The 26,520-nt window shown below is 47.9% G+C and overlaps 1 protein-coding gene across 4 annotated transcripts in view; it reads left to right on the top strand.

The window, feature by feature from the left end:
- Window positions 1-14,487: 14,487 nt before the first annotated feature.
- ERO1A (endoplasmic reticulum oxidoreductase 1 alpha) overlaps window positions 14,488-26,520 on the top strand; it is a 50,918-nt gene continuing 38,885 nt past the window's right edge. For all 4 annotated transcript variants that reach the window (XM_051822854.3, XM_051822858.3, XM_089309706.1 and 1 more), the window contains exon 1: window positions 14,488-15,007. In XM_051822854.3, coding sequence (XP_051678814.1) covers window positions 14,894-15,007 — 114 coding nt within the window. In that variant the 5' untranslated portion in view covers window positions 14,488-14,893. The remainder of the gene's footprint in view (window positions 15,008-26,520) is intronic.

Here is a 26,520-nt window from a genome sequence, read left to right on the forward strand (position 1 = left end):
GAAGCCAGGAACTGGGGCAGTGTGTTGCCTAGCGGTTAGTATCCCACATCAGAGTGCCTGGTTTTGCTTCCTGGCTGCAACTCAAGTCCAGCTTCTGCGAATGTGCCCCTTCTGAGGTAGTGGTGAGGGCTCAAGTGGCTGGATTCTTGCCAACCCACATTTGGGCCTGAACCAGCCCCAGCCATTAAGGAATTTGAACAGTGGCCAGCAGATGGGAGCATTTGCTCCATCTGTGTTTCTATCAAATTAAAAACCAAATCTTGTTTCTTCTATATTTACCTCCATAATTCTAAATAACATGCTTGCACTGCAGTCTCTCTCTCTCTCTCTCTCTCTCTCTCTCTCTTATTTATTTAAGAGATAGAGACAGACCAGAAAAAGAGCTCTGATCTACTGGTTCACTCCCAAGATGCCCACAACAGGTGGAGCTTTGCTCTGGGGACCTGAAGCCAGGAATTGGAAACTTGATCTGGGCCTCCGAGCATGGATAGCAGGGATGTGATCATTTGAGCCATCCCTCCTGCCTCCCAGCATGTGCATTAACAGGAAACTGCAGTCAGGCAAGCCAAAACCTAGACTGTAACCCCGGCTCTCTGATGTGGGACATGGGTATTTTAACAGTGTCTTAATGCTATGCCCCCCCCACACACACACATGCACACACACACACACATTTTGGGATTTATCTTTGGACTTTCTAGTTAGGAACATAAAGATTAAGTACCCTTATGTCATTCCAACAGGCACTTCCCCTGCCTCCTGTCTCCACTCATCTAATATGAGGGTTCTTCAGAAGGCTTATGGAAAAAAAATCATGGGTTTCAAGAAGTTTTTGCAGCAAAATAATTTAATTATATATCTCTGTGAACTTTGTGAGATACCTCTGTATGTACAAATTTTGGTTAAATTACTCTTCAACATGAGTTTAATTGTGGGGCTATAAATGTCCAGCAAACTATGGTTACATTTGCTATAAAACTTTCTTGAAAACTCTGGAAGTAAAAGTTGCCTCATTTTAAAAAATGTGTTTCATTTATTTTGTTTTTAATCACTGATTCTGAAGAGTTAAAATTGTATATGTGCAGGTGTAAAAAGTTAAGCTTAAGCTTACAGGTTTAAACCTTCCTGGTACAGCTGTAAAAATAAGACAGAGTGAAGTAGCACCTTGACAGTAGGGACTCCATTTTGGAGCACTTGAGACTCCATTCTGAGACAGCACCCCCCACCGTGAGACTCTGGTCTGAAACTATGATCTCAAATAGTCGGACAATAGCAGTGCACTACATCACCCTTGGCAACACACAAAAACCCCCTAGCATGATTGCTCAAGCTTAAAAGTAGAAAGGTTACACCTGGGTTACCTGGGCTAATAATGAAGATGTGATTTGTCTGTGTCTTACATTAATGTCAAGTCCTAATTGCTGATTGTAATATTGTAACTGGTATTGTCAAGATTATGATAAATATTAATTTCACTTAGGTTTTAGGTTATGTTGACCCCAGTAACCATATACTCTCTTTTGATTTTATGTACTCTCTTTTGATTTTAGCAACTGTGTATAGCAACCGTGCATAGCAACCATGTATTTCCCCCCTTCCCGGTTTTGCGGTTTTTGCCTTTATAAACCCTAACCTTTGGTTATTCAGGGCTGCTCTGTTCATGTATGATCAGACAGCCCCAGCATGCTGGATAATCAATAAAGCTTCCCCTTGCTGTTTGCATAAGAGATGTCTCTTGGTGACGTTTTTCGGGCAGTCGACTCTAACAATTCTTCCCCCAATTTTTAATACAATTGTAAGCTTTCTGTGAATAGAGGTTTTCAGAAAGTCACAACAGGGATTCCTCCAGTTCTATTTTTTACCTAGACACACTCTGCTGTTGGCTTCATCTCCCGGCTCTTCTCTGGGCTCTGTCCATTGCACCGCTCTCTTCTTACAACGCCTGTGACTCCTCTTCTGTGTGCTGTCTTTTCCTTTCCTGTTTCACTTCTTTGACCAGATCACACCCTCTCAGCAATTTCCTGAGAAAAGACTTAAAGATGTATGTTATTGGAGACCTTGCATATCTAAAAATGTCTCACTTCCACTCTTACTTGACTGCATGGCTGTAGAATTCTCTCAGAATTTTGAAGGCCTTGTTCCATTGTCCTGTAGCTTCCAGTGCCTGTAGAATGCCCTTCTGATTCTCAATTCTTTGTAGGGGGTCAGGCCTTTTGTCTTCTTTTCTGAAAGTTTTATATCTCTTAGGGGCATTTGCCACTCAGTGCTCCATCCCTCTTTTAAAAAAGATTTATTTTTATTTATTTGAAAAGCCGAATTACAGAGAGAGGGAAAGACAGAGAGGTCTCCCATCCACTGGTTCACTCCTCAAATGGCCACAACAGCCAGGGTTGGCCCAAGCTGAAGCCAGGTGCCAGGAGCTTCTTCCAGGCCTCCTACATGGGTGCAGGGACCCAAACTCTTGGGCCATCTTTTACTGCTTTCCCAGGCCATTTCCAGGGAGATGGATGGGAAGTGGAGCAGCCAGGACTCAAACCTCAGATCAGTGCCCATATGATAATCCAGCACTTCAGGCAGCAGCTTAACCCACTAAACCACAGAGTCGGCCCCTCAGTGGGCCTTTTAATCTAGGAAGTCAGCTGTCAACTTTGGCTCTTTTCTTGAATTGCTTCTTTGAATATTTCCTCTATATTCATGTTTTCTCATAGTGGCGCTTTTATTGTAAGTCAGACTGTGGTCCTCCTGAAGTAATCCTCTAAGTTTTCCTTTCTTTCTCGTTTACTGCTATAGGAGACTTCCTCAGTGTCTCTACTGAAACTTTTTACTTTGGTTAATATGCATAGTTTCTAAGAACTCTTTCTTATTTTATAGTTCCTTTCTATAAAATCCTGTTCATAGGCCTTTGAGGATATTCATTATAGCTTTCTGTTTGCTTTCTTTGCTCAAAGTTTCTTTTTTTTTCCAATTTATTCTGATCTATTTCCAGTTGGAGACTTTCTCCAACAATCTGGTGAGCTTTGGTTTTCTGATCATTGAGTGAGTGTGACATAAAAAGGCAATGGAGGGGCCAGTGCTGTGGCATAGTAGGCTAGGCCTCTGCCTGTGTGTGGGGAGCAATCCGGACTAGACTAAGTTACTCGAATTAGGACTTATTCTATGCATCTGCTCTCCCACAATATGGCGCTGGGAGAGAAGTAAACAGCTTCTGCACAACTGCCTCCAGTTCAACCAATTAACTGTAGGACTTGCTCCTGATTGGAGGAGAGCGGCGTGCTCGGCGTGTGGGCAGCCGAGTTGGGATTGGTGGAGAGGACTATATAGGAGGAGAGAAACGGCATGCACCAGGAACATCTATGGGGAACATCTAAGGGAACCCGTGCAGCCCCCGAGAGAACCGGCCGGCGGGGTGCTGCTCCCCTGCGGAAGTGGGGAATGCGGCCAGGGGGAACTGCCCTTCCACGGAGGTGGAAGGGATAGTAGCCAACCCGGGAAGAACCAGCAGCAAACCCGGGGAGGGCCGAGCAGACAGAAAGAACAGCGCAGGGTCCTGTGTTGCTCCTCCACGAAGAGGGGGAGCGACATAATGGTGCCGTGACTCGGATGTGAAGCCTAGGCAGGGTTCTGTGTTGCTCCTCCACGAAGAGGGGGAGCGACATAATGGTGCCGTGACTCGGATAGAAAACCTAGGTCGGATAGGAAACTTAACTCGGATAGGAAACCTAGAACGGATAGCAAACTTAGGAGGAAAGAAACGGGAAGAACTGGGAAAATACTGGAGAGAGAGACTAGCAAACAGCCTAGGGAAAAGCCGGACGAAAAGGGTGCCGGAAGAAGCTATTGAAAGCCTAGGCATAGACTCGGATACGGACTACGGGGGGAAGCTGGGAGGAATCTCTAAGGTCGAAAGCGAAAGTGAAAGCTAGAACAAACAGACTCGGACGCGGACTGTGGGGAGAGGCCAGGAGAAATGAGGGAGGAATATCGTTGGAGGAAAGCTTGGGGAAACATACCGGGTAGAGAAAAATGTTAGGGAAATTGAAGCCGCGGGGGGCAGGCCAAGGCGGAAACGAAAGCCACTTTGGGGTTCTCAGGTTAGCCCGGGAATAGGGGGCGAAAAGTTGAAACCAGAAGCTGAGACGTAAGCCAGATTGGGATCCGTCTGATTAGCCCGGGGAGCAAAGGACGGGAAGCCAGATCGTGGGGCGGAGACGTACGCTGGGTTGAATTCGCCAGGCTAGCCCGGGGAACTTAGATTGAATCCTAGTGGCGGAGACGCAAGCTACGCTGTGTTACTCGCGGAAGCCGCCGCGTGCAGAGAGAGCACGGGGCGTGAATAGATAGGGAACGCTGGCGTAGGCCGTGGTTCAGACGCAAAAGGGTTAAGCGTGGAGACCGCGGACCGCGCAAAGCCGGGAAGCCGGGCAGATGAGGCGCGGGCTGAAGCGGCTCAGAGCCGGCGAGGCGCGGAGAAGCAGCCTCGGGGCGGAGCCCGCTGGCGGGGCGAGGCGCCGGGAAGCTGCGCGGAGCCGTGAAGCTGCCGGCAGGGCGAGGCGCCGGGAAGCCGCGGGGATAAGAGAAAACAGAAGTTTAGAAATGGAATGAGAGCGGGAAGCTGCGGGGATAAGAGAAACAGAAGTTTTAGAAGTAAGATGAGAGAAATAGGAATGCTGGAAGATAGAAGTAAAATGGGAGAAATAGGAATGCCCGGAGATAGAGAAATAGAGAGAAATAAGGCCTCCCCTCAACATGCCAATTAGAAGGCTTGGATTCGGTCTGCCCGATTAGTGAGGCGATGAGCACCTGGGCGGCTAGCCGCAGGTCACTGAAGACAGGCACGAATTAACATCAGTAAGGCCTCCCCACAAAAAGGCAATGAGAAGGCTTGGATTCGGTTTGCCTGATAGGTTTTGTAAACACCTGCAGGCAGTTCTAGCAGAGCAGAGCATGCGCTGCAGGGCACCGAACACAGGCACGCATCAGCGCCTAAAAACCTCCTCACAATGGCGAAGAGAGGACCCGGATTCGGTTTTCCTGATTGATAGGACTTGTAAGAGCCTGTGGCAACTCTAGCAAGTACAGCAGAGTGTGTGCTGCGGGACACCGAAGACAGGCGCGTATCAACGCCAAAAAATAAAAAGAAAGGGGGATCTGTGGGGAGCAATCCGGACTAGACTAAGTTGCTCGAATTAGGACTTATTCTATGCATCTGCTCTCCCACAATATGGCGCTGGGAGAGAAGTAAACAGCTTCCGCACAGCTGCCTCCAGTTCAACCAATTAACTGTAGGACTTGCTCCTGATTGGAGAGCAGCGTACTCAGCCGAGTTGGGATTGGCGGAGGAGGACTATAAAGGAGGAGAGAGACGGCATGCACCGGGAACATCTATGGGGAACATCTAAGGGAACCCGTGCAGCCCCCAGAGAGCCGGCCGGCGGTGTGCCGCTCCCCTGCGGAAGTGGGGAATGCGGCCAGGGGGAACTGCCCTTCCACGGAGGTGGAAGGGATAGTAGCCAACCCGGGAAGAACCAGCAGCAAACCCGGGGAGGGCCGAGCAGACAGAAAGAACAGCGCAGGGTCCTGTGTTGCTCCTCCACGAAGAGGGGGAGCGACACCTGTGGAACCAGCATCCCACATGGCTGCTGGTTCAAGTCCCGGCTGCTCCTCTTCTGATCCAGCTCCCTGCTGCTGACCTGGGAAAGCAATAGAAGATGGCCCACGCACTTGGGCCCCTGCACCAACTTGGGAGACCCAGAAGAAGCTCTTAGCTTCAGATCAGCTCAACTCCATCTGTTGCTGCCATTTGGGGAGTGAACCAGCAGATGGAAGACCTTTCTGTCTCTCACTCTCTCTGTATGCTACTCTACCTCCCAAATAAATAAATAAAATCTTAAAAAGAAAAAGAAGAAAGGCAGTGGAATTATTGTGAGGGAAGATCCAACTTTTTAAAAAATGTTTTAAACTTTATTTGAAAGGCAGACAGAGACACAGACACAGAGATCTCACATATACTGGTTCACTCCCCACAACAACCAGGGCTCTGGGTAAGTTTGAAGTCAGAAGCTGGGAACTGAACAGAGTCTCAAGTGAGTGGTAGGGACACAACTCCTTGGGCCGTCACCTTCTGCTTCCCAGGAAGCTAGAATCTGGGAGTGGAGCTTATACCCAGAGAGTCTGATATGGGGTGCAGGCATCCCAAGGGGCATTTCAACTACTGTGCTAAATGCCCACCCTTGTTTTGCTGGATTTTATTTCAGTGGTTGTTCCCAGAAGAATCTTCAGTCCCCTTTTAGAATGGAGGAGGAAGGGGCTGGGTGGGATAGGATGAGTGAAAACCAGGTATGGCCATGGTCTGCAGCTTTGGGGCTGAGCAGGACAGGTAGTCTGGAGACCGGGGAGGAACTTTAACTTTCAACCTGGAAGGACTTCGTATAATTCGCCTCTCCAGTCTAGATCAGTCTCTCCCCCTTTTCCCTGGAATTGTGCTCCATCTGGAGTCCCTAAGGTTGTAGTCATCCCTGCCTCTTAACTAGGCATTTGTGACCTTGAAATGCTTTTTAACTGAATGTCAGATAACTTTTTACCCCTTGTAAATCAGTTGGTAGTTTAACCCCTACGTTGCCACATCCATATTTTTGTGAAATTTTCTATTGTGAATTCCAATTGAATTCTGACCTCTTCCCCAACCAAAATGACTTCTGCCCAACGTGATCACTTGGCCTGTACAGCATTATTTGACTCTTCATCACACTTCACCCTGTGACATCTCAGACTGTCATTATCTCTTCAGGTTTGTTAATTAGTTAATTTACTGTGCATTCATTAAATCATTCAAATCGTCTTCTGAAACATATACAGAGTTGTGAGTGCCAAGGCACCTGAGCACACGAAACAAGTTTTCTAGCCATCTGCTGAATGAGGAAAGCATGTACATCAACAGATTGCGTATGAACGTACAGTTGGGGCTGGTATTGTGGCACAGTGGGTTAAGCTACCACCTGAGACACAGCATTCCGTATGGGCTCTGGTTTGAATCTCAGCTACTCCACTTCCAATCCAGCTCCCTGCTAATGTGCCTGGGAAAGCAGTGGAGGATGGCCCAAGTGCGTGGGCCCCTGAACCCCCATGGAAGATCTGGGTAAAGCTCCAGGCTCCTGGCTTCAGCATGGCCCAGCCCTGGCCATTGTGGCCATCTAGGGAGTGAACCAGTGAATGGAAGACCTCTCTCTGTCTCTCCTTCTCCCTCTGTAACGTTGCCTTTCAAATAAATAAATAAATCTTTTTAAAAAGAGAAAGTACAATTATGAGACCTTTGGGAACTACAAAGGAAGGGTTAGGAAATATTTTACATGAGTAGCAGGGCCTCAGCTGAATCTTAAAGCAATAAGCAAGGTGAAGTGAGGGTGGTATGGGCTGGGACAGGGGAGAAAGCATTTCAGTAGAAATTCTTTCCAGACGAGCAGAGACACAGAAGCCAGGATCAACCAGACATTCGGAGCAAGGGTCCGTCATTCAGGGACTGCAAGGTAGAGAGGTGCTGGAGACAAAGCTGGAGAGTATGTGGGGTTGGATCATGCTGAGACTCTGGGACTTAATTCCTCAGACAGTCTGGAGGATTGAAGACTTTTAAAAGAGGTGTCACATGGTCAGATTTATAATGTTGAAAAACCAGGGTAGTATAGGGGATGTTTTCTGAAGTTGGGTGATCACTTAGGGGATGTGGCTAAGCAATCAGGTGAGAGACAATAGAGATTGGAGTTAAGTCCTTAGGTAAAATGATAAATAAAAGGGAATCAGTTAAGATTATGTGTAGAGGGCAGACTGGCAGGACTCGAGGTATCCGTAGATCATGAGGAGCCCAGCATTTGACCCAATGGTGACCCTGCTTGGTTGCCATGCCTGCATCCATGTGGGAGTACCTGGGTTCTATGTCCAACTCCAGGTCCAGATTCCATTTTCCTGCTAGTGCACACCCTGAAGGGCAAGCAGTGATGGCTTAAATGATTGGGTCCCTTCCTGTCACCTGGGAGACCTGGATTGAGTTCCTGGTTCTTGGCTTTGGTGTGGCAAAACTCTGGACATTTTAGGTATAAGGGGTTGAGCCAGAGGACCAGAGTTGTCCCTGTCTCTGTGTTTCTTTCTCTCTAGGTTAGGTTCATTCTATCTTTCAGATGAATAAATTTTAAGGAAATAGATTGAAGGTAAAGCAACTTGAGGATGACTTCCCGTTTTCTAGGTGCCAAGGGATAGATGTGGGGAGCAACCGGACTAGACTAAGTTACTGGAATTAAGACTTATTCTATGCATCTGCTCTCCCACAATATGGCGCTGGGAGAGAAGAAAACAGCTTCTACACAGCTGCCTCCAGTTCAGCCAATAAACTGTAGGACTTGCTCCTGATTGGAGAGCAGCGTACTCGGCGTGTGGGCAGCCGAGTTAGGATTGGCGGAGGAGGACTATAAAGGAGGAGAGAGACGGCATGCACCAGGAACATCTAAGGGGAACATCTAAGGGGAACACCTGTGCAGCCCCCGAGAGAGCCGGCCGGCGGTGTGCCGCTCCCCTGCGGAAGTGGGGAATGTGGCCAGGGGGAACTGCCCTTCCACGGAGGTGGAAGGGACAGTAGCCAACCCGGGAAGAACCAGCAGCAAACCCGGGGAGGGCCGAGCAGACGAAAGAACAGCGTAGGGTCCTGTGTCGTTCCTCCACGAAGACGGGGAGCGACAATAGATATGTGGCCATATGTATCTGACAAAACCAGACAGGTGTATCTAAACGACAGTTGGAATTTGACTCTTAAGGGAGAGATCAGAATTGGAAACATAGGGCAGTTCAAAAGTTTGTGGGAAAAATGTAATTGAAAGATAAGTTTCTTTTGTTGCAAAAATGTTTTGAACTCCATTGGTTTTTCTTCCCAATACCCTTTTCCACAGACTTTTTGAAGATCCTTCATAGGTATGATTTCAAAATTTTCGTATCAAAATAAACTTCGCTTTAATTACACTTGCCACAGACTTTTTGAGGTATCCTGGTGGATTCGGGAGTCACGAATCTAGAGGAGGTGTTTAAAGTCCTGAGATGCGGCAAGCTTCCCCAGGGGAGGGTATGGGTGGACGCTGATCATGGGACTGAATCCTGGGGAACACTTACATCACAGAGGGAGTCTGGGGACAAGACCATGAAGGAGGCAATTCAGTAAGTCAGAGGAGTAGAAGGAGAATTTGGAGCCTTGGCAGCATAGGAAAGTGAAGCAGAAAAGAACTGGCATTGTCAAAATGCAGCAGAGATGTGGTGACAAATGGTTACTCAGTCTGGCAGTAAGAATGTCACCTGGAGAGGAGTTTCAGGAGGGCGGAGCTGAAAACCACACTGCACAGTGGATTAAGGGGTGAATGGGAAGTTGAGAAGTCAAGACAGGGACTGTGTAGTGTGATTGTTCAGGAACCCTGGGTCGGGAAGGCGAATATAGACCAGAAGTGGCAGAACTTCTCCCCTCAGGTGATTCTGGCCCCTTGAGAGAATGGTCCAACCAGTACCACGTGCACATCGAAAGCCTGTAAACACTAATTAGATAGATGGGTCTAATCACATATCTGTACTTTTCTTTAGGCTTTTGCTTAGCCTTTCTTCCTTGACCATAGTTTTTCCTTTGAATTATTTTCTTCCCATCTATCCAATGCCAAAAATTGTTTAGACACGGAGCAACTTCTAACCAAAATCTCCATGCCTCATTTTGAGAAATTGGGCTCAGGTCATTTCCTGCTTTGGTCATTAAGAAAATAATCATAGCTGTTATTTGCCCAGTAATCAGAATCCTGTCAAGAAATGCTGTGTGCACTAAGTCTCCGTCATGCTATGGCTGTAATCACTAGTATTAGAATCACAAGCTGGTGACCGGGTTCATCTCTAAAAAATTTCCTGGTGTTTAGAGAGCTTCTAATAGGTGGGAGGCTGGGCTTTCAGAATCAGAGGTTGAACACTGTGCCCTGTGGGTGCCCTTGAAGTAGTTATTGAATGACTAATCACTTATTTCATGGGCCCTAAGATAGACAAGATGGCTTCCCGGGCAGGTGCATTTGAAGTCAACTTACACGAAAGGCTGACACTCAGGGAAGCTTCAGCGATAGTCACACACACGTATAATGCCATCTGTACCATATTCTTGACCCACTTACAAATCTGAAGGAAAAAATGAATTGGCAGGAAAATAAAGTAAATAAATTTGTTGTACATGGATGCTGTTTCTGATCCTATTTACTAGAAGGCTGTTCTGGGCAAGTTGGTTTTTTTTTTGTTTTTGTTTTTTTTGTTTTTTTTTTTTTTTTAAGATTTATTTATGGGGCTGGTACAGTGGTGTAGTAGGTAAAGCTGCCACCTGCAGTGCCAGCATCCCATATGGGCACCGGTTTGAGTCCCGGCTGCTCCACTTCTGATCCAGCTTTCAGCTACGGCCTGGAAAAGCAGTGGAAGATGGCCCAAGTCCTTGGGCCCCTGCACCCATGTGGGAGACCCAGAAGCTCCTGGCTTTGGATCGGCGCAGCTCTGGCCGTCGCGGCTAATTGGATGGAAGACCTCTGTCTCTCTCTCTCTCTCCCTCTCTCTCTCTCTCTCTGTGTAACTCTGACTTTCACATAAATAAATAAATAAATATCTTTAAAAAAGATTTATTTATTTGAGAGGCAAGTTACAGACAGAAAAGAGACAGAGAAAAAGGTCTTCCATTTTCTGGTTCACTCTCCGAATGGCTGCAACGGCCAGAGCCAGGTCGATCCAAAGCCAAAGCCAGGAGCTTCTTCCAGTCTCCCATACAGGTGCAGAGGCCCAAGCACTTGGGCCATCTTCCACTGCTTTCTCAGGCCACAAGCAGAGAGCTGGATCAAAGTGGAGTAGCCGGGACTCGAACCAGCACCCATATAGGATGCCAGTGCCACAGAAGGAGGCTTAGCCCACTATACCACAGTGCCAGCCCCAAGATTTTGTGTTTTATGGATAAAACTTCCATGATCGAATTATTGAAGCTTGTAAGCCATCCAGCTCCCCACGTTACAGGCCATTGCATCAGGGGAAAGGAAATCTTAAGCTGATTCATGCTGATATTGCTTTTTTTTTTTTTTACGATTTTATTTACTTATTTGAAAGTCAGAGTTACACAGAGAGAGAAGGAGAGGCAGAGAGAAAGGGAGAGGTCTTCCATCTGCTGGTTCACTCCCCAGCTGGCCAAAATGGCCGGAACTGAGCTGATCTGAAGCCAGGAGCCAGGAGCTTCTTCTTGGGTCTCCCACACAGGTGAATGGGCCCAAGGATTTGGGTCATCTTCTACTACTGTCCCAGGCTATAGCAGAGAGCTGGATCAGAAGTGGAGTGCTGGGACTCAAACCGGCGCCCATACGGGATGGCAGCACTGCAGGCGGCAACTTTACTCCCTATGCCACAGTGCCGGCTCCCTGCTTTTTCTGAAACATGAGGCTTTATTCCCTTGGTGCCCCCTGTTTCTTATTGTGACTGTCAGTTTTGATGGCTTAATTTTCAGTTATTAGTACTGTGACCATGCGAACGATGTTTATTTACTCTGCAAACGAGTTCCAAGATGAGCGTCTTATTAAGATCTGTGGGAGCTTCAGGGATGTTTGAGACATAATCCCCGCTTCAGGAATTTAGAGTGGACCATTTTGTGTTGGAAACACGAAGGAGAAAATGTCATAAAAGGTTACATACTAATGTTAACAGGAGCTTGAGAGTGCACATTATCTGTGATCTGCCAGTTTCAATTCATTTGGATACGCACACCCAGAAGGGTGATTGCTGGTCCTCATGGGATTTCTATTGCTAGTTTTTTAGGAACCTGCATACTATTTTCCAAAACAGCTTGGCTGATTTACATTCCCCCAACAGTGTACAAGAGTTCCCTTGTCTGCACATCCTCCTCAGCATTTGTTATCATTCATCTTTTTGAAAATAGCCCAGCAAACAGGTGTGAGGTGATCTAATTGTGGTTCTGATTTGCATTTCCCTGCTGCTGAGTGCTGTTGGCCATTCTGTTCTCCTTCTTTGTCATTTATTTATTTATTTATTTAAAGGCACAGTGACTCACAGAAGGAGAGGGAGACAGAGACTGAGACTGAGAAAGAGGGATTGTCCATCTGCTGGTTCATTCCTCAAATGGCCCCAACAGCCAGGGCTGGGCCATGCTGATTTCTGTAGCCAGGCATTCCATTCTGGTGCCTCATATGGGTGTCAAGGGCCCAGGCACTTAGGCTGTCCTCTACTGTCTTCACAGGCACATTCACAGGAAGCTGGATTGGAGGTAGAACAGCCGGGTTAGAACCAGCGCACCAATGTAGCATGCTGGGATTGCAAGCTGTGGCTTAACCTGCTGGCTCACAATGCTGCCCCTTTTTTGTACATTTTAAAAATCAAATTGTTGCTTTGCTATTGATTTTCTTTCCTTATAGTCTCATGTTAGTTTGTTTTGCTGTTGATTTCAGTTTCTTACATTCTCACTTGATCTTAGGCAAAAGGCCGAGAAGTGATCCTTATATTCTCATGTTAATTTCAGCATTACTCATCATAGCCAAGCTAGGGGTCCAATAGTGGATGAACAGATGAAGAATATGGGGTGTACATATATACATATATATACAAAATATTGTACAGCCTTAAGAAAAAGGACATTATGTCATTTACAACAATGTAGATCACAACTGGAGGGTTTTTTGCTACATGAAGAGGGCACAGAGAGACAAATATTATATGATCCTACTTACATGTAGAATTTAGAAAAAACTGATCACGTAGAAACAGGATAGAAAGGTGCTTAGCAGGGGAATGAGGGCAGCAGGTAGAGTAGGGTTGGGGTTGGGATTGGGGAAACGGGAGAGAACACTTTAGTGATCTTTTGAACTGCGAGGTAACTAAAGTTAACAATAATGTCTGCTCATATTTTGAAATTGCTGAAAGAATCGATTTATAATGATCCTACCACAAAGATGATAAGTAGTGAGGTGGTAAATATGTTCATTAGCTCAATTTAATCTCTCTGCAATGTGTATGTAGATCAAAGCACATTGTACTGAATAAAAATACACAATTATTATTTGTCAGTTAGAAGTAATTTTTAGAGAAGTTTTCTCACTGGGTTCCATGAGTGTCCTCTGTGCACAGGGACTGGACCTTGAAACATCTTTACCTCTCCAAAGTCAAGTTCAATCTGGCAGGGCCTTCAGTTCATTGCTGGGTGAAGAGGAAACAGGACGACCACTTACAAGACGGAGAGTGTGACGGGGAAGGCTCGGTGAGCCCTGTGGACAGGAGTAATGAAGCTTCCAGGTGGAGGTGGGATTGTGGGATTGTGTAGCACAGTGCAGATATTAGAATCAGGGTTCACTGGGCCCACCGGGATCTCAGATGGGTTGGTGACTTTTAACCATGTGCCAGTCCACCGGGCAGTAGTGGAGAGCCATAGGCCTTACAGTAAGATATATCTCAGTGCTTTTTTAAAAAACCATTTATTTATTAATTTGAAAGGCAGAAATGGAGAGAGAGAGAGAGAGAGAGAGAGAGTTTCCATCGACAGGTTCACTCCCCGAATGGCTGCAACAGGAAGGTCTGGGCCAGGTAGAAGCCAGGGGCCCACAGGATTGGGGCATCTTCCACTGCCTTCCCAGGTGCATTAGCTAGATCAGGAGCCAAGCAGCCTGGCTCAGTTTCTTCTTCCTCTTCTTCCTCTTCCTCAGGAGCCAAGCAGCCTGGCTCAATTTCTTCTTCTTCTTCCTCCTCCCTCTCCCCCTCCCCCTCCCCCTCCATCTGAAGCCAGGAGCCAGGTGCTTCCTCCTGGTCTCCCTTGCGGGTGCAGGGCCCAAGGACCCGGGCTATCCTCCACTGCCTTCCAGGCCACAACAGAGAGCTGGACTGAAAGAGGAGCAACTGGGGCAGAACCGGCGCCCCAACCGGGACTAGAACCCCCAGGCGAAGGATTAGCCAAGTGAGCCGTGGCGCCGGCCTCAATTTCTTCTTAAAAGTGCTGACAATTCCCTGGCTGAGTGCTACATGCTCAGGACCAGGCATCCGAGGCCCTGGCTCTGTCACCTGCTCACATCACCTCCTCTCTGGGAAATGAGAGGCTGTTCTCGACTACAGCGGGCCCTTGCCACATTTGGCTATGAAATGTGTTTAGTGCCTATAACACACACACTGGATTTCAAATTAAAAAAAAAAAAAAAGGAAACCATTCTATGAATAAATGCAGTATCGATGACATTTTGAACTACTATTTTGCACGCATTAGGTTAAATATATTTTAAAAATAAATGCCACCTGTTTCTTGTTGCTCTTTGGATGTGGCTCCTAGAAAAATCGACATTACATTTACAGCCCGGATCAGAGATTCCCTACAGATTCCTTTCCGCTTTAAGGCCGCCAGAGTCACGGCGGACACGTAATTGGTTCCGTTTGATTTCCTTGCATTGCGCGGGGTGGGGCGGAGCCCATCACCAAAACACCGGCCCCCGGGGCTCGGGCTCGCGCTCCCGCAGCGGGAAAGACCCCGACTCCCGCGCGGGGTGTGGGCGCGCGCGTGCGCCGCCCGGCGTCCGCGGGGCCGGAGCGATCCGGGTTCCGGGGGGCGGGCCGGGGAGCGGGCCGGTGCGTCAGCCTCACGCGCCGGGAAGGAAGCCGGCCCCAGGCCCCGGCGGCCGGCGCGGGCGCCGCGGCACGTCCGCAGGCTCCGCTGGGAGGTGGCGGCCGCTGAGAGGCGGGAGAGCCGAGGGCGGGCCGGGGAGGCGGCCCGGAGGTGGGGCGCCGCCGGGGGCCGGCCCGTGCGGGCTTCATCTGAGGGCGCGCGGCCTGCGCCCGGGTGCTGGGGACGCTGAGGCGCGGGCGACGAGCTGGCGGAGCGGCTATGGGCCGCGGCCGGGGCTTCCTGATCGGCCTGCTGGGCGCCGTGTGGCTGCTGGGCGCGGGCCGCGGCGGGCAGCAGCCGCCGGAGACGGCGGCGCAGAGGTGCTTCTGCCAGGTGAGGGCGTGCGCCTCGGTGCCGGTGGCCGCGGCGCGCCGGTGAGGGGCTGGGGTGCGTCTTCGCGTGTCCTCCGGAGGGAACGAGAGCGCCGGGCCGGGGCTGAGGGCTGTGCGGCTCGCCTGGGTGGGCGAGGACCGGCCCTCCGCCGCCGCAGCCCGGGAAGCGGCGCGCCTTTGCGCGCGCTGCGGGCCGGGCGAGGGGCGTGGGTGCCCCCTCTTGGGTCTTCCTCCGTTGCCTTCTGCACCTGTGTGGGCCTGCCCCGCCGGGAGAGGGCGAGCGCTGTGTGCACGCTCACGCAGCGTGGGCTTCTTTCACAGAACCGGGGTCTTACTGACATGACCTGGAACGTGTGGACCCCGTGTCCGTGCCGGGTGCCCGCAGCAGGTTTCCTGGCCACCACGGCCTTCTGTAGGAGCGCTGCTTTCTGATGTGGTCGTCGGGGGTGGGCAGCGTGGCGATGTGCGGCTCTTCTGTGTCCCAGGGCAGCTTCCTCGGGTCTCTGGGGCTGCGGTCGCCCCGTGCCTCTGTGTAGTAGGATCCTGTAAGGGTGACACCCATGTGTCTGGTCCTTGGTCTTCCAATGCACACATTCGGTCCCTGCCTTGTTACGATCATTTCCTTCGCTGAGTAAGAGTCGTGGGTTTCTTGAGCAAAAACAATTCAAAGAAACTTAGAGGTTTCCTGTGTCAGGATCTCGCATTGCAGCATCGTTACTGTTCTTTAAAGCCTTTTTTTTTTTGGTTGACTTCTGTTGGGAGACAAACCTACATTGTACACAAAACCGAGGGGTAGGCGTCGACATGGTTTTCAGTGGATTTTATCGTCCGTTTTTGGATGATCAGAAGTAAAACGTTTATGGGTGGAGAGGTTGGAGAAATGAAGCGCTCTAAGGAACACGAGGGGGGAGAGGATCGCGTCTCTCACGGCTTGAGTTCTGAAATGATGTTTTGCTGAGTGATTTGGGGGTGGAAGTGGGTGTCGACCGGGAACCTGCAGGGTGTACAGCTAACACGGAACAGCGCTTACACCTTCCGTGATGGCCAAGGGCGCCCGGGCAGGGGTTTCTATGGCGAAAGGGTCGTTTTTCTTCTCATTACAGCTACAGCACGAAGTTTCAACATTAAGGAACTCGAAGGGGGGGTGTTTGGCACTGAGAGGTGTTCAGTGTTAACACTTTCAGCTGCGTTCTGGGGGTTTGGGTAGTGGAATAAAAGTATAGGCTGCACTCTGCCGTTTTCACTTCTTCCTCAGTCTCCTCTTCAGAGCTCTGCTCGCAATTGGGCAACTTTCAGTTTTTAGCGTTTTCCTTTTTCTTCTCACTAGTGCCCGAGCACCCCCTCGCTCCCCTTTGCAGTGTCCACAGAGTTAAATACTCTCCCAACACAAAAATCTGTTAGGCTCCTTACTTTTCCTTCTAGAACAAGAGGAGGTCTTTTTTTTTTTTTAATTTTAATTTTAAATTTTTTGACAGGCAGAGTGGACAGTGAGAGAGAGACAGAGAAAGGTCTTCCTTTACTGTTGGTTCACCCTCCAATGGCCGGCGCATGGCGCTGATCCGAAGCCAGGAACCAGGTGCTTCTCCTGGTCTCCCATGGGGTGCAGGGCCCAAGCACTTGGGCCATCCTCCACTGCACTCCTGGGCCATAGCAGAGAGCTGGCCTGGAAGAGGGGCAACCAGGACAGAATCCGGCGCCCCGCCCCGACCGGGTCTAGAACCCGGTGTGCCGGCGCCGCAGGCGGAGGATTAGCCTATTGAGCCGCGGCGCCGGCTGTTTTTTTTTTTTATATATATATATATGTATTTTTATGGTCGGTGTTTAAAACAAAAAGTTGGAGATCATTAACTAAAAATAATTTTAAGAGAAATTAACAATGCTGTTCTCAGGGCAGGTGTTTGGTGCAGTTCTTTTAAAACAGACTTGTACTGCCCACATCCCAGATGGGAGGGCCTAGATTTGAGTCCAGATTCCAGCTTCCTGCTAGTGTTCACCTCGGGAGGAATTAGGTAATGGCTTTTGTATTTGGGTCCTGTCATCCACATGGAAGACCTGGATTGGGTTCCTGTTTCCTGGCTTCAGCCTGGCCCAGTTCCTGCTGTTGTGAGCATTTGGAGAGTGAACCAGCAGATGGGAAATACCTATCTGTCAAAATAAGTAAATAAATAAATAAAAAAAGGTAAAAAGGTCTACAAAACTTAAGAACAAAAATGATCAACTTCAGTTCAATACATGAAGCAAATAAAAGTATGTTAGTTTTTTTTTTTTTTTAAGATTTGTTTTATTTATTTGAAAGGCAGGGTTACAGAGAAAAGCAGAGACAGAGATCTTCCATTCGCTGGTTCACTCCCCAAATGGCCACAACTACTGGGCCAAAGCCAGGAGCCTCTTCTGGGTCTCCCAGTGAGTGCAGGGGCCCAAGCACTGGGGCCATCGTCCACTGCTTTCCCAGGCCATTAGCAGGGAGCTGGATTGGAAGTGGAGCAGCTGGTAGTCAAACTAGTGCCCCCTGGGATGACGGCGCTGCAGGCCCTGGCTTTAACCCGCTGCACATAGAGCTGTCCCTGTTAAGTTCTATAATGGCCAGTATTAGAAGAGATGAAGGTGAGGGGAGAAGTGAGTGGGTGGACAGTGATGAATGGCCATGCAGAATATAGAGACAAGCATACAGAGAGAAATGCACAGAAGGGCAGAGAGACGAGAACTGCGGAAAGAAGAGACAAACGGCGCAAAGCATTCGTTCAGCATTTGTAACCACTGTGTACACTGATCTGAGTGTTTGGGATACCAGTCACTGGACTGACCTCTGCCCTGAAGCACCTCCAGTGTGGTGAATAGTGTTCAGTGGAAATCAGTGAGAGGCCCAGATCCTAAGCACTTAAGAAAGCAAGTAATTGCTAGAAATTAAAAACTAAACATTCTACTGACGTTTGGACATAGGAGACCGCGTGTTCTCTGGTACTATTTATAACGTCCAGTGAGCTGCAAAGCTCTGTGGATTCTGTTTGTTAGTAGTCTTATCTTTGCTCTCTTCCTGTTTCCTGTCCCTCTTAGCACTTCTTCCTTGGGTTACTGCCATTGCTTCATCGTCACACTCTGTTACACGGGTGCTGGTATCTGCCCTGACTTGAGCCAGAGCAGCATGTAGCTATTCAACTTTGAAAGTCATTGCAGTAAACTGTGTAGTATTCTACAAGTAATCAGATGAAGTTCAACAAGCATTTGTTGATGCCAACTGTTCACAAGTTGTGAGAAATCAACAGAATCAATTACAGAGTGGTCTTGAAATTCCAGATCACTGAGCTTGTTAATAATTGGAGAGATTACAAGCAAGATGTGAGCACTATGCCAGTGGGATTATTGAAAATATTTTTCTGCTTTGCAGACCATATACATGTTTTTCTGGTATTGATCTTTCAAGTGGGTTGCTGACTCTAGATGAATCTTTCAACTTATTTACTGTATGTATCTATGGGTTGATATCAGATCCCATTGAAACCAATTTTTTTTAAGATCTATTTATTTATTTGAAAGAGTCAACATAGAGAAAGAAGGAGAGAGAGAGAGAGGTCTTCCATCCACTGGTTCACTCCCCAACTGGCTGCAACGGCTGGAGCTGTCCCAATCTGAAGCCAGGAGCTTCCTCCGGGTCTCCCGCGTGGGTGCAGGGGCCCAAGGACTTGGGCCATCTTCTACTGCTTTCCCAGGCCATAGCAGAGAGCTGGGTTGGAAGTGGAGCAGCTGGGAGTGGAACCGGTGCTCATATGGGATACCGGCACTGCAGGTGGCAGCTTAACCCACTATGCCACAGCACAGGCCCCATATATTTTTATTTATGTTAGTTGGAAAAATAAAATATTTTATTGGGGCTGATGTTGTGGCGTAGCAGGTAAAGCCACTGCCTGTGATGCTGGCATCCCATATGGGTGTTGATTTGTGTCCCAGCTGTTCCACTTCCAGTCCATCTTCCTGCTAATTTCCTGGGAAAGCAATGGAAGATGGCCCAACTGTTTGGGCCCCTGCACCTATATGGGAGACCTGGAAGAAGCTCCTGGCTTTGGACTGGCCTAGCCTGGCTGTTGTGGTCATCTGGGAGTGAACCAGTAGATGGACGATCTCTCTCCCTTTTTCTCGCTCCCTCTCTGTAGCTCTTCCAAAATAAATAAATCTTGAAAAAAAATTTTTTAAAATCACTGTTAGTATGGGTAGTACTAGCAATACCCAGAGCCACTTACTTGAGTGCATTAAACCTGTCAGGTTAATGAAAGGTAAGTAACTCAGATAATCCAAAAATGGATTGTTTTTAATTTGGAGTGCACAGTGGATAGGCTCAGCAAACATGTATTTTAGCAGATTTAACTTGTCAAGTGTCTTGTTAGCTCAGTGTTTTTAGCATGATGTTAATTGCTAGCCCAAGTGACTGGGCCATGGGAGGGACATTGGGTACTGTTGGGTGGGGGATAGAAGTAAGTCTAGGATTAAAACTTAGACCTAGGGATCTTTGAAACAGGTTCTGCTGGGGAGGTGTCCATTGATGGAGTGCCAGCTCCATTCCAGACTTTTCTGAATAAAGCTCGTAGAAGAAGCACTCATTTTCGTGGTGGTTACCATTCTTTGAATCAATTGGTGACAATTTAAAGTTATAGTAAGACTGAGACTTTAAGGCAGAAATAACTCTTAGCATTCCGTGTCCTTAGTATGTGCCTGTACTACCTGGTATAGCATCTTTGGTATTTCCCTTGTTAAGTGTTGTCCTAGTGTGCTGTGAGTCCTGGGTTTCATCCTGAATATCTGCTAGCTTTTTTTTTTTTTTTACCTCAGTCTCCCCTTTCTCCTCTCACAGTAACTATTGTTTCATTCTTTGTATTTGAGCTTTTTAAAAAAAGATCTATCTATCCCATTCTAGTTATCAGTGAGATCTTATAATGTTTGACTTTCTGTGTCTGGTTTATTTCATTTAGCATAATCCCATTTGTGCTGAGGCAAATGGCAAGATTTTTTTTTTTTTTTTTTTTGGACAGGCAGAGTTAGACAGTGAGTGAGAGAGACAGAGAGAAAGGTCTTCCTTTCTGTTGGTTCACCCCCCAAGTGGCCGCTGCAGCTGGTGTGCTGCGGCTGGCGCACTGCGCCGATCCGAAGCCAGGAGCCAGGTGCCTCCTCCTGGTCTCCCATGTGGGTGCAGGGCCCAAGGACCTGGGCCATCCTCCACTGCACTCCCGGGCCACAACAGAGAGCTGGACTGGAAGAGGGGCAGCCGGGACAGAATCCGGCGCCCCAACCAGGACTAGAACCCGGGGTGCCGGCGCCGCAGGTGGAGGATTAGCCAAGTGAGCCATGGTGCTGCCCTCCCCCCCCTTTTTAAGATTTATTTATTTAGTTGAAAGGCAGAACTAGAGAGACGGAGCGACACAGAGATTTTTAATCTGCTGGCTCACTCCCCAAATGGCTACAATGGCTGGGGCTGGGCCATGCTGAAGCCAGAAGCCTGGGACTCCATTCGGATCTCCACACACACATACATGGGGGTGGCAAGGCCAACTTTGGGCCATCTGCTGCTTTCCCAGGTGCATTAGCAGGGAGCTGGATTGGAAGCGGAGCAGCTGGGACTTGAATTGGTGCCCTTATTGGATGCCAGTGTTGCAGGTGGTGACTTAACCCTGCTGGACTACAATGATAGCCCAAGAACTCAATTTTTTTTTTTTTTTTTTGACAGGCAGAGTGGACAGTGAGAGAGAGACACAGGGAGAAAGGTCTTCCTTTGCTGTTGGTTCACCCTCCAATGGCCACAGCGGCTGGCACGCAGCGGCCGGCGCACTGCGCTGATCTGAAGCCAGGAGCCAGGTGCTGCTTCTGGTCTCCCATGGGGTGCAGGGCCCAAGCACTTGGGCCATCCTCCACTGCACTCCTGGGCCATAGCAGAGAGCTGGTCTGGAAGGGGCAACCAGGACAGAATCCGGCGCCCCGCCCCGACCGGGTCTAGAACCGGGTGTGCTGGCGCCGCAGGCGGAGGATTAGCCTATTGAGCCGCGGCGCCAGCCAAGAACTCCATTTTTAAGGCTGAATAATATTCTTTTGTGTGTGTTTGTGTGTGTATACACAATCTCTTTTTAAAAAAGCTTTTATTTATTTGAAAGAGAGATATAGAAACAGGATTGAGCCCATCCAGTTTTTTACTCCTCAAATGCCCGCGAGTTTCAGGGCTGTGCCAGACTGAAGTTGGGAGCCAGGTGCATAATGTAAGTCTCCCAGGGGTGACAGGGACCCAGGTACTGCAGCTGTCACCTGCTGCCTTCCACAGTGTGCACGAGCAGGAAGCCAGAGCCAGGACTTCAACCCAGGCACTCTCATAAGTGGCATCTTAACCACTAAGCCAGAATCCACCTCATACCACACTTTCTTTTCTTTAAAAATTACTTTATTTGAAAGGCAGTGAAAGAGAGAGAAAGAAATCTCCCATGCACTGTGCATTTTCCAAATGCCCTTAATAGCTGAGACCAGGCCAGGCTTAAGTTAGGAGACAGAAGCATGGAACTCCGTTTATGTCTCCAGGTCTTCTATGTGGGTGGCAAGGACCCACTGCTCAAGCCGTCACCCTGCCTCCCAGGGTAGAATTGGGATCCCATGTGGGACTTGAACACAGGCACTCTGACATGTGATATGCGTGTCCCAAGCAATCTTTTTTTAAGAAAAAGATTTATTTATTTGAAAGCAGAGTGACAGAGAGAGAGAGGAAGAGATAGAGAAAGAGATCTTTTCACTGGTTAGCCTATCTTTTATTCACTGACTAGCCTATTTTATTCACTGGTTCACTCCCCAAATGTCTGCAGTGGCTAGCTGGGATTGGCCAGGCCAAAGCCAGGAGCCTGGAATTCTAGCCTGGTCTCACATGTGGGTGTCCCGAGCACTTGGGCCATCCACCTCTGCTTTCCCAGGCATGTTAGTAGGGAGCTGGATGCAAAGCAGAGTACCCGGGACTCGAATGGGGTTCCAGCTGGTATGGGATACAGGATTTGTTTGTTTGTTTTAAATGTATTTATTTGTTTGAAAGTCAGAGTTGCAATGAGAGAGGGAGAGATGGAGGGAGATCTTCCATCTTCTGGTTCACTCCTCAGATGGCTGCAACAGCTGAGGCTGGGCCAGGATGAAACCAGGAGCTTTTTCTAGCTCTCCCATGTGGGTGGCAGGAGCCCAAGCGCTTGGGCCATCTTCCGCTGCTTTTCCCAGGCCGGTAGCAGGGAGCTGCATTGGAAGTGGAGCAGCCGGGACACCAAGCAGCACCCATGTGGGATGCCAGCGTCCCAGGCGGCTTTCCCTGCTATGCCACGATGCCAGTCCCTGCTCAGTATATCATATAACATCATGTTGCATACCTTAAATATACACAATAAAATTGAATAATTTAAAAACCTAATAATTTCGTGGTTTTTTTTTTTTTTTTTTGTGTGTGTGTGTGTGTGTGTGGTAGCAGAACAGAAGAAAATTAAATACACTGAAAAGTTCTTTGCCAGATAATGAGTTCTTTGCACATATTGATTGATTGATTGACTCAGTTGTGTCCTTCCCACCCTGCCACCATTGGCGTGGCCTCCTGCCCAAGCCTGGTGTTACCTGAGGCCTGGAGCAGTGGGCTTCAGCTTTTGGCATCCAGTAATCCTTTTGGGAGTCAGGGGGGATGATGCACTTTTACAGAATGCAGATCCCTATGGCAGGGCTGGCCTTCTGTTTCGTTTGGGGAGATAGTGTGGTGGCCATTTAGTGGCTTTGCGCTCTGAGGCACAGCATGAAGTCACCTTTGTGACACATTGGCAGCTGTCCTTTGGTTTTAGTTTCCAGTATAGGATTTAGCTTTGTTTCCAAAATTCTACCCCAGGTCTGTTCACTGGATTTCTACCCTGTTCCTTACACTCTTTGTTTTAGAATTGTGCCTTGTTCTCCACTTTCTAGAACTGGACCTAGCTTCCCATCTGCCACACTGTCTTCCAGGGATCAGGTTCTGCTGCCTGTTCGCAGGCTTCTCTGAACTGTTAGGTGTCCCATCCTTTGACTCCCTTGGTTGCCCTGCCACCTCTGGTTGTAGTTGAGAACACCAGAATACCTCCTATCCCAACTCAGGGAAGGGGCAAAAGACTTTAAAATCCACCAGTTCCCTGTCGTCCTCTCTTTTGTGGTCTCCCGAGGACATTGGACCTCTCTGTGTTCCTTTTCCACCTGGAACTTCTTGCAGCTTTCATTCTTTTTAATTTCTTAAAATATTTTTTAAGATTTATTTATTTGAAAGAGAGGTAGAGATAGGTCTTCCATCCTCTGGTTCACTCCCCAGATGGCCACCAACAGCCAGAGGAGCTTCTTCCGGGTCTCCCACGTGGATGCAGGGGCCCAGGGACTTGGGCCATCTTCTCCTGCTCTCCCAGGCCAGCAGAGAGCTGGATCGGAAGTGGAGCAACAGGGACTTGAACCTGTGCTGATATGGGATGCCGGTGCTTTAGGCCAGGGCGTTAACCCACTGGCCCACAGCACCGGCCCTCTTTCTTGCAGCTCTCTTAGCAATTAGTCTAGAGGTAGGTAGGATGCAGAGTACAGAGGGTTGTTCCCTTTTGCTGCCTGCTTCACTTGCTTGTTTTCCTGTTGTGCACTGAATCCCCACAGGGGTCCCGGTAGTCCAGAGATATAGTTCCTCTGGTGCTGCTGTCCAGGGATGAGTGACAGTGGGTAGCATTCATTCCTTCATTCACTCAGCCGCTCGTTCCATAAGTAATTATTGAACACCCACCGTGTGCTTCCTGGAAGTACAGTGTGAAGTAAAGCACTGTCACACATGGGTGAACTGACATGATCTTGCTTTCAAGGATGTTACATTCTGGGGCGGGAGCAAAGCAGCTCAGTTCCACAGGAATCCATAAATTCCTGAACAGCGGGTGTCCTGAGAGCACACAGGAGAAGCAGCTAATTCAGCAGGTGGTGAGGACTGAGCTGTCTTGAAGGTCTGTGTTTTTCCTTTAATGAGTTCCTTGGGGGGAGAAATGGATTGCCTCACGCTCTTCCTGTCTGGTTTTTTGCTTGTTTGTTTCCTTGTGTAATTTAAGGTCTCTACTTTGCTCCTGTTGCTTTCCCCTTTGCTGTCTTTGTTATTCTTTGTGTAATAATTTTACATTACTGCCCTGAGAAGTTTCTTTTAAGGTTCAAAGGAAGGTATGAAAAATCCAATCTTATAAGCAGTTTTGTGTTGTTGCTATCTAAAATTAGGACGTGAAGATTATTGTGTACTCAGAATTTTTAGTAGGAAAATGGGACAAATTTGCATATGAAGTGAAAATGGTTATTACATGACAAAATATGTAGATCAGATTTCTAGAAACAGAATTAGTCCACAACAATCAAGAGTAGGAAAGCCAGTAAAAAGTCTTATCTCTTAATTACTGCTGTGAATGTCCAAAGTACATTCTCTTAGGTGAAACATGTTCATTACTGTTTTATGATCTTCTCAAATTAAAAGGTAGTCTAGGATTGTATATATTTCAAAGGGAAACTATCTTAATTCAGTTACTCAATAAAGTATTCTTTATATGTTTCCTTACAAGTAGATTGTAAAATTATTTTTATAGGCAACGGGTCTCCCTAAATATGATTGAAATTACTGTACAATGCAAGTATTCAGATCAGAGTACCATAAGGATTTCTTCAACTTTTTTTAAATGAAAGCTTTTATTTAATAAATATATGTTTTATAAGTACAACCTTTGGATTATAGCTGTTCTTCCCCCTATATCCGCCCTCCCACCCCCAAACATCCTACCTCCTACTCCCTCTCCCATCCCATTCTTCATTAAGATTCATTTTTAATTATCTTTATACAAAGATGATCAACTCTATATTAAGTAAAGATTTAACAGTTTGCACCCACACAGACATACAAAGTATAAAGTACTGTTTGAAGACTAGTTTTACCATTAATTCTCATAGTACAACACATTAAAGACAGAGGTCCTACGTGGGGAGCAAATGCACAGTGACTCCTGTTGTTGATTTAACAATTGACACTCTTATTTATGATGTCAGTGATCACCTGAGGCTCTTGTCATGAGCTGCCAAGGCTATGGAAGCCTCTTGAGTTCACAAACTCCAACCTTATTTACACAAGGCCATAGTCAAAGTGGAAGTTCTCTCCTCCCTTCAGAGAAAGGTACCTCCTTCTTGGATGGCCCCTTCTTTCCACTGGGATCTCACTCGCAGAGATCTTTCATTTAGGTCATTTTTTTTGCCACAGTGTCTTGGCTTTCCATGCCTGAAATGCTCTCATGGGCTCTTCAGCCAGATCCGAATGCCTTAAGGGCTGATTCTGAGGCCAGAGTTCAGCTTTTTTAAAAAAAATTTATAGCGTTGTTTTCATTATGTGCCTATTATTTAAAGCACTACTTAAGTAATTCTGCTAGGCATTGACTGACCCCAAATAGACATCTAGGATTTCTAGTTTCATAGCTAATAACATTGTCTGATTATAATTTCATATTGTGTCGTACTGTAGGGACATTTAACAGTTGGGCTAGCAAACACAGTTAAGACTTTAATTTTGAGTATTTGAAGACTAGGATTGACTTTGTGGTCTGTTTGCTATCTCTATTTTGCTGCTGCTGAGTTATTTCTAAGTACTATTCCAAACCTATAAAAATTGTTATGGCCCCCGGTTGCCCCTCTTCCAGGCCAGCTCTCTGCTGTGGCTAGGGAGTGCAGTGGAGGATGGCCCAAGTGCTTGGGCCCTGCACCCCATGGGAAACCAGGAGAAGTACCTGGCTCCTGCCATCGGATCAGCGCGGTGTGCCGGCCGCAGCGCGCCAGGCACGGCGGCCATTGGAAGGTGAACCAACGGCAAAGGAAGACCTTTCTCTCTGTCTCTCTGTCTCTCTCTCTCACTGTCCACTCTGCCTGTCAAAAAAAAAAAAAAAATTGTTATGGCTCAACATTTGGGGGAATGTTTGATCCTTATAATGCAAATTCAGTATCATTTCTTTTATTTTTTAATTAATTAATTAATTAATTTACTTATTTTTGACAGGCAGAGTGGACAGTGAGAGAGAGACAGAGAGAAAGGTCTTCCTTTGCCGTTGGTTCACCCTCCAATGGCTGCTGCAGCCAGTGCGCTGTGGCCGGTGCAGCGCGCTGATCTGATGGCAGGAGCCAGGTACTTACCCTGGTCTCCCATGGGGTGCAGGGCCCAAGCACTTCCCTGGCCTGGAAGAGGGGCAACTGGGACAGAATCCAGCGCCCTGACCGGGACTAGAACCTAGTATGCTGGTGCCGCAGGCGGGGGATTAGCCTGTTGAGCCGCGGCGCCGGCCAGTATCATTTCTTTTTATACACTTACTAAGCTTGTCTCTGACCTGTACATCCTGTGGAAATTAAAGGAAAGGAAAGGGGCCAGTGTTGCCGTCCTGTGGGTCAAGCTACCACCTGCTATACCAGCATCCCTTATGGGCACTGCTCCACTTCCAATCCAGCTCCTTGCTAATGTGCCTGGGA

Source organism: Oryctolagus cuniculus, chromosome 12 (genome assembly GCF_051225735.1).
Source record: "Oryctolagus cuniculus isolate XC-2025 breed Fujian yellow rabbit chromosome 12, ASM5122573v1, whole genome shotgun sequence".
In the NCBI taxonomy this organism is placed as follows: Eukaryota; Metazoa; Chordata; class Mammalia; order Lagomorpha; family Leporidae; genus Oryctolagus; species Oryctolagus cuniculus.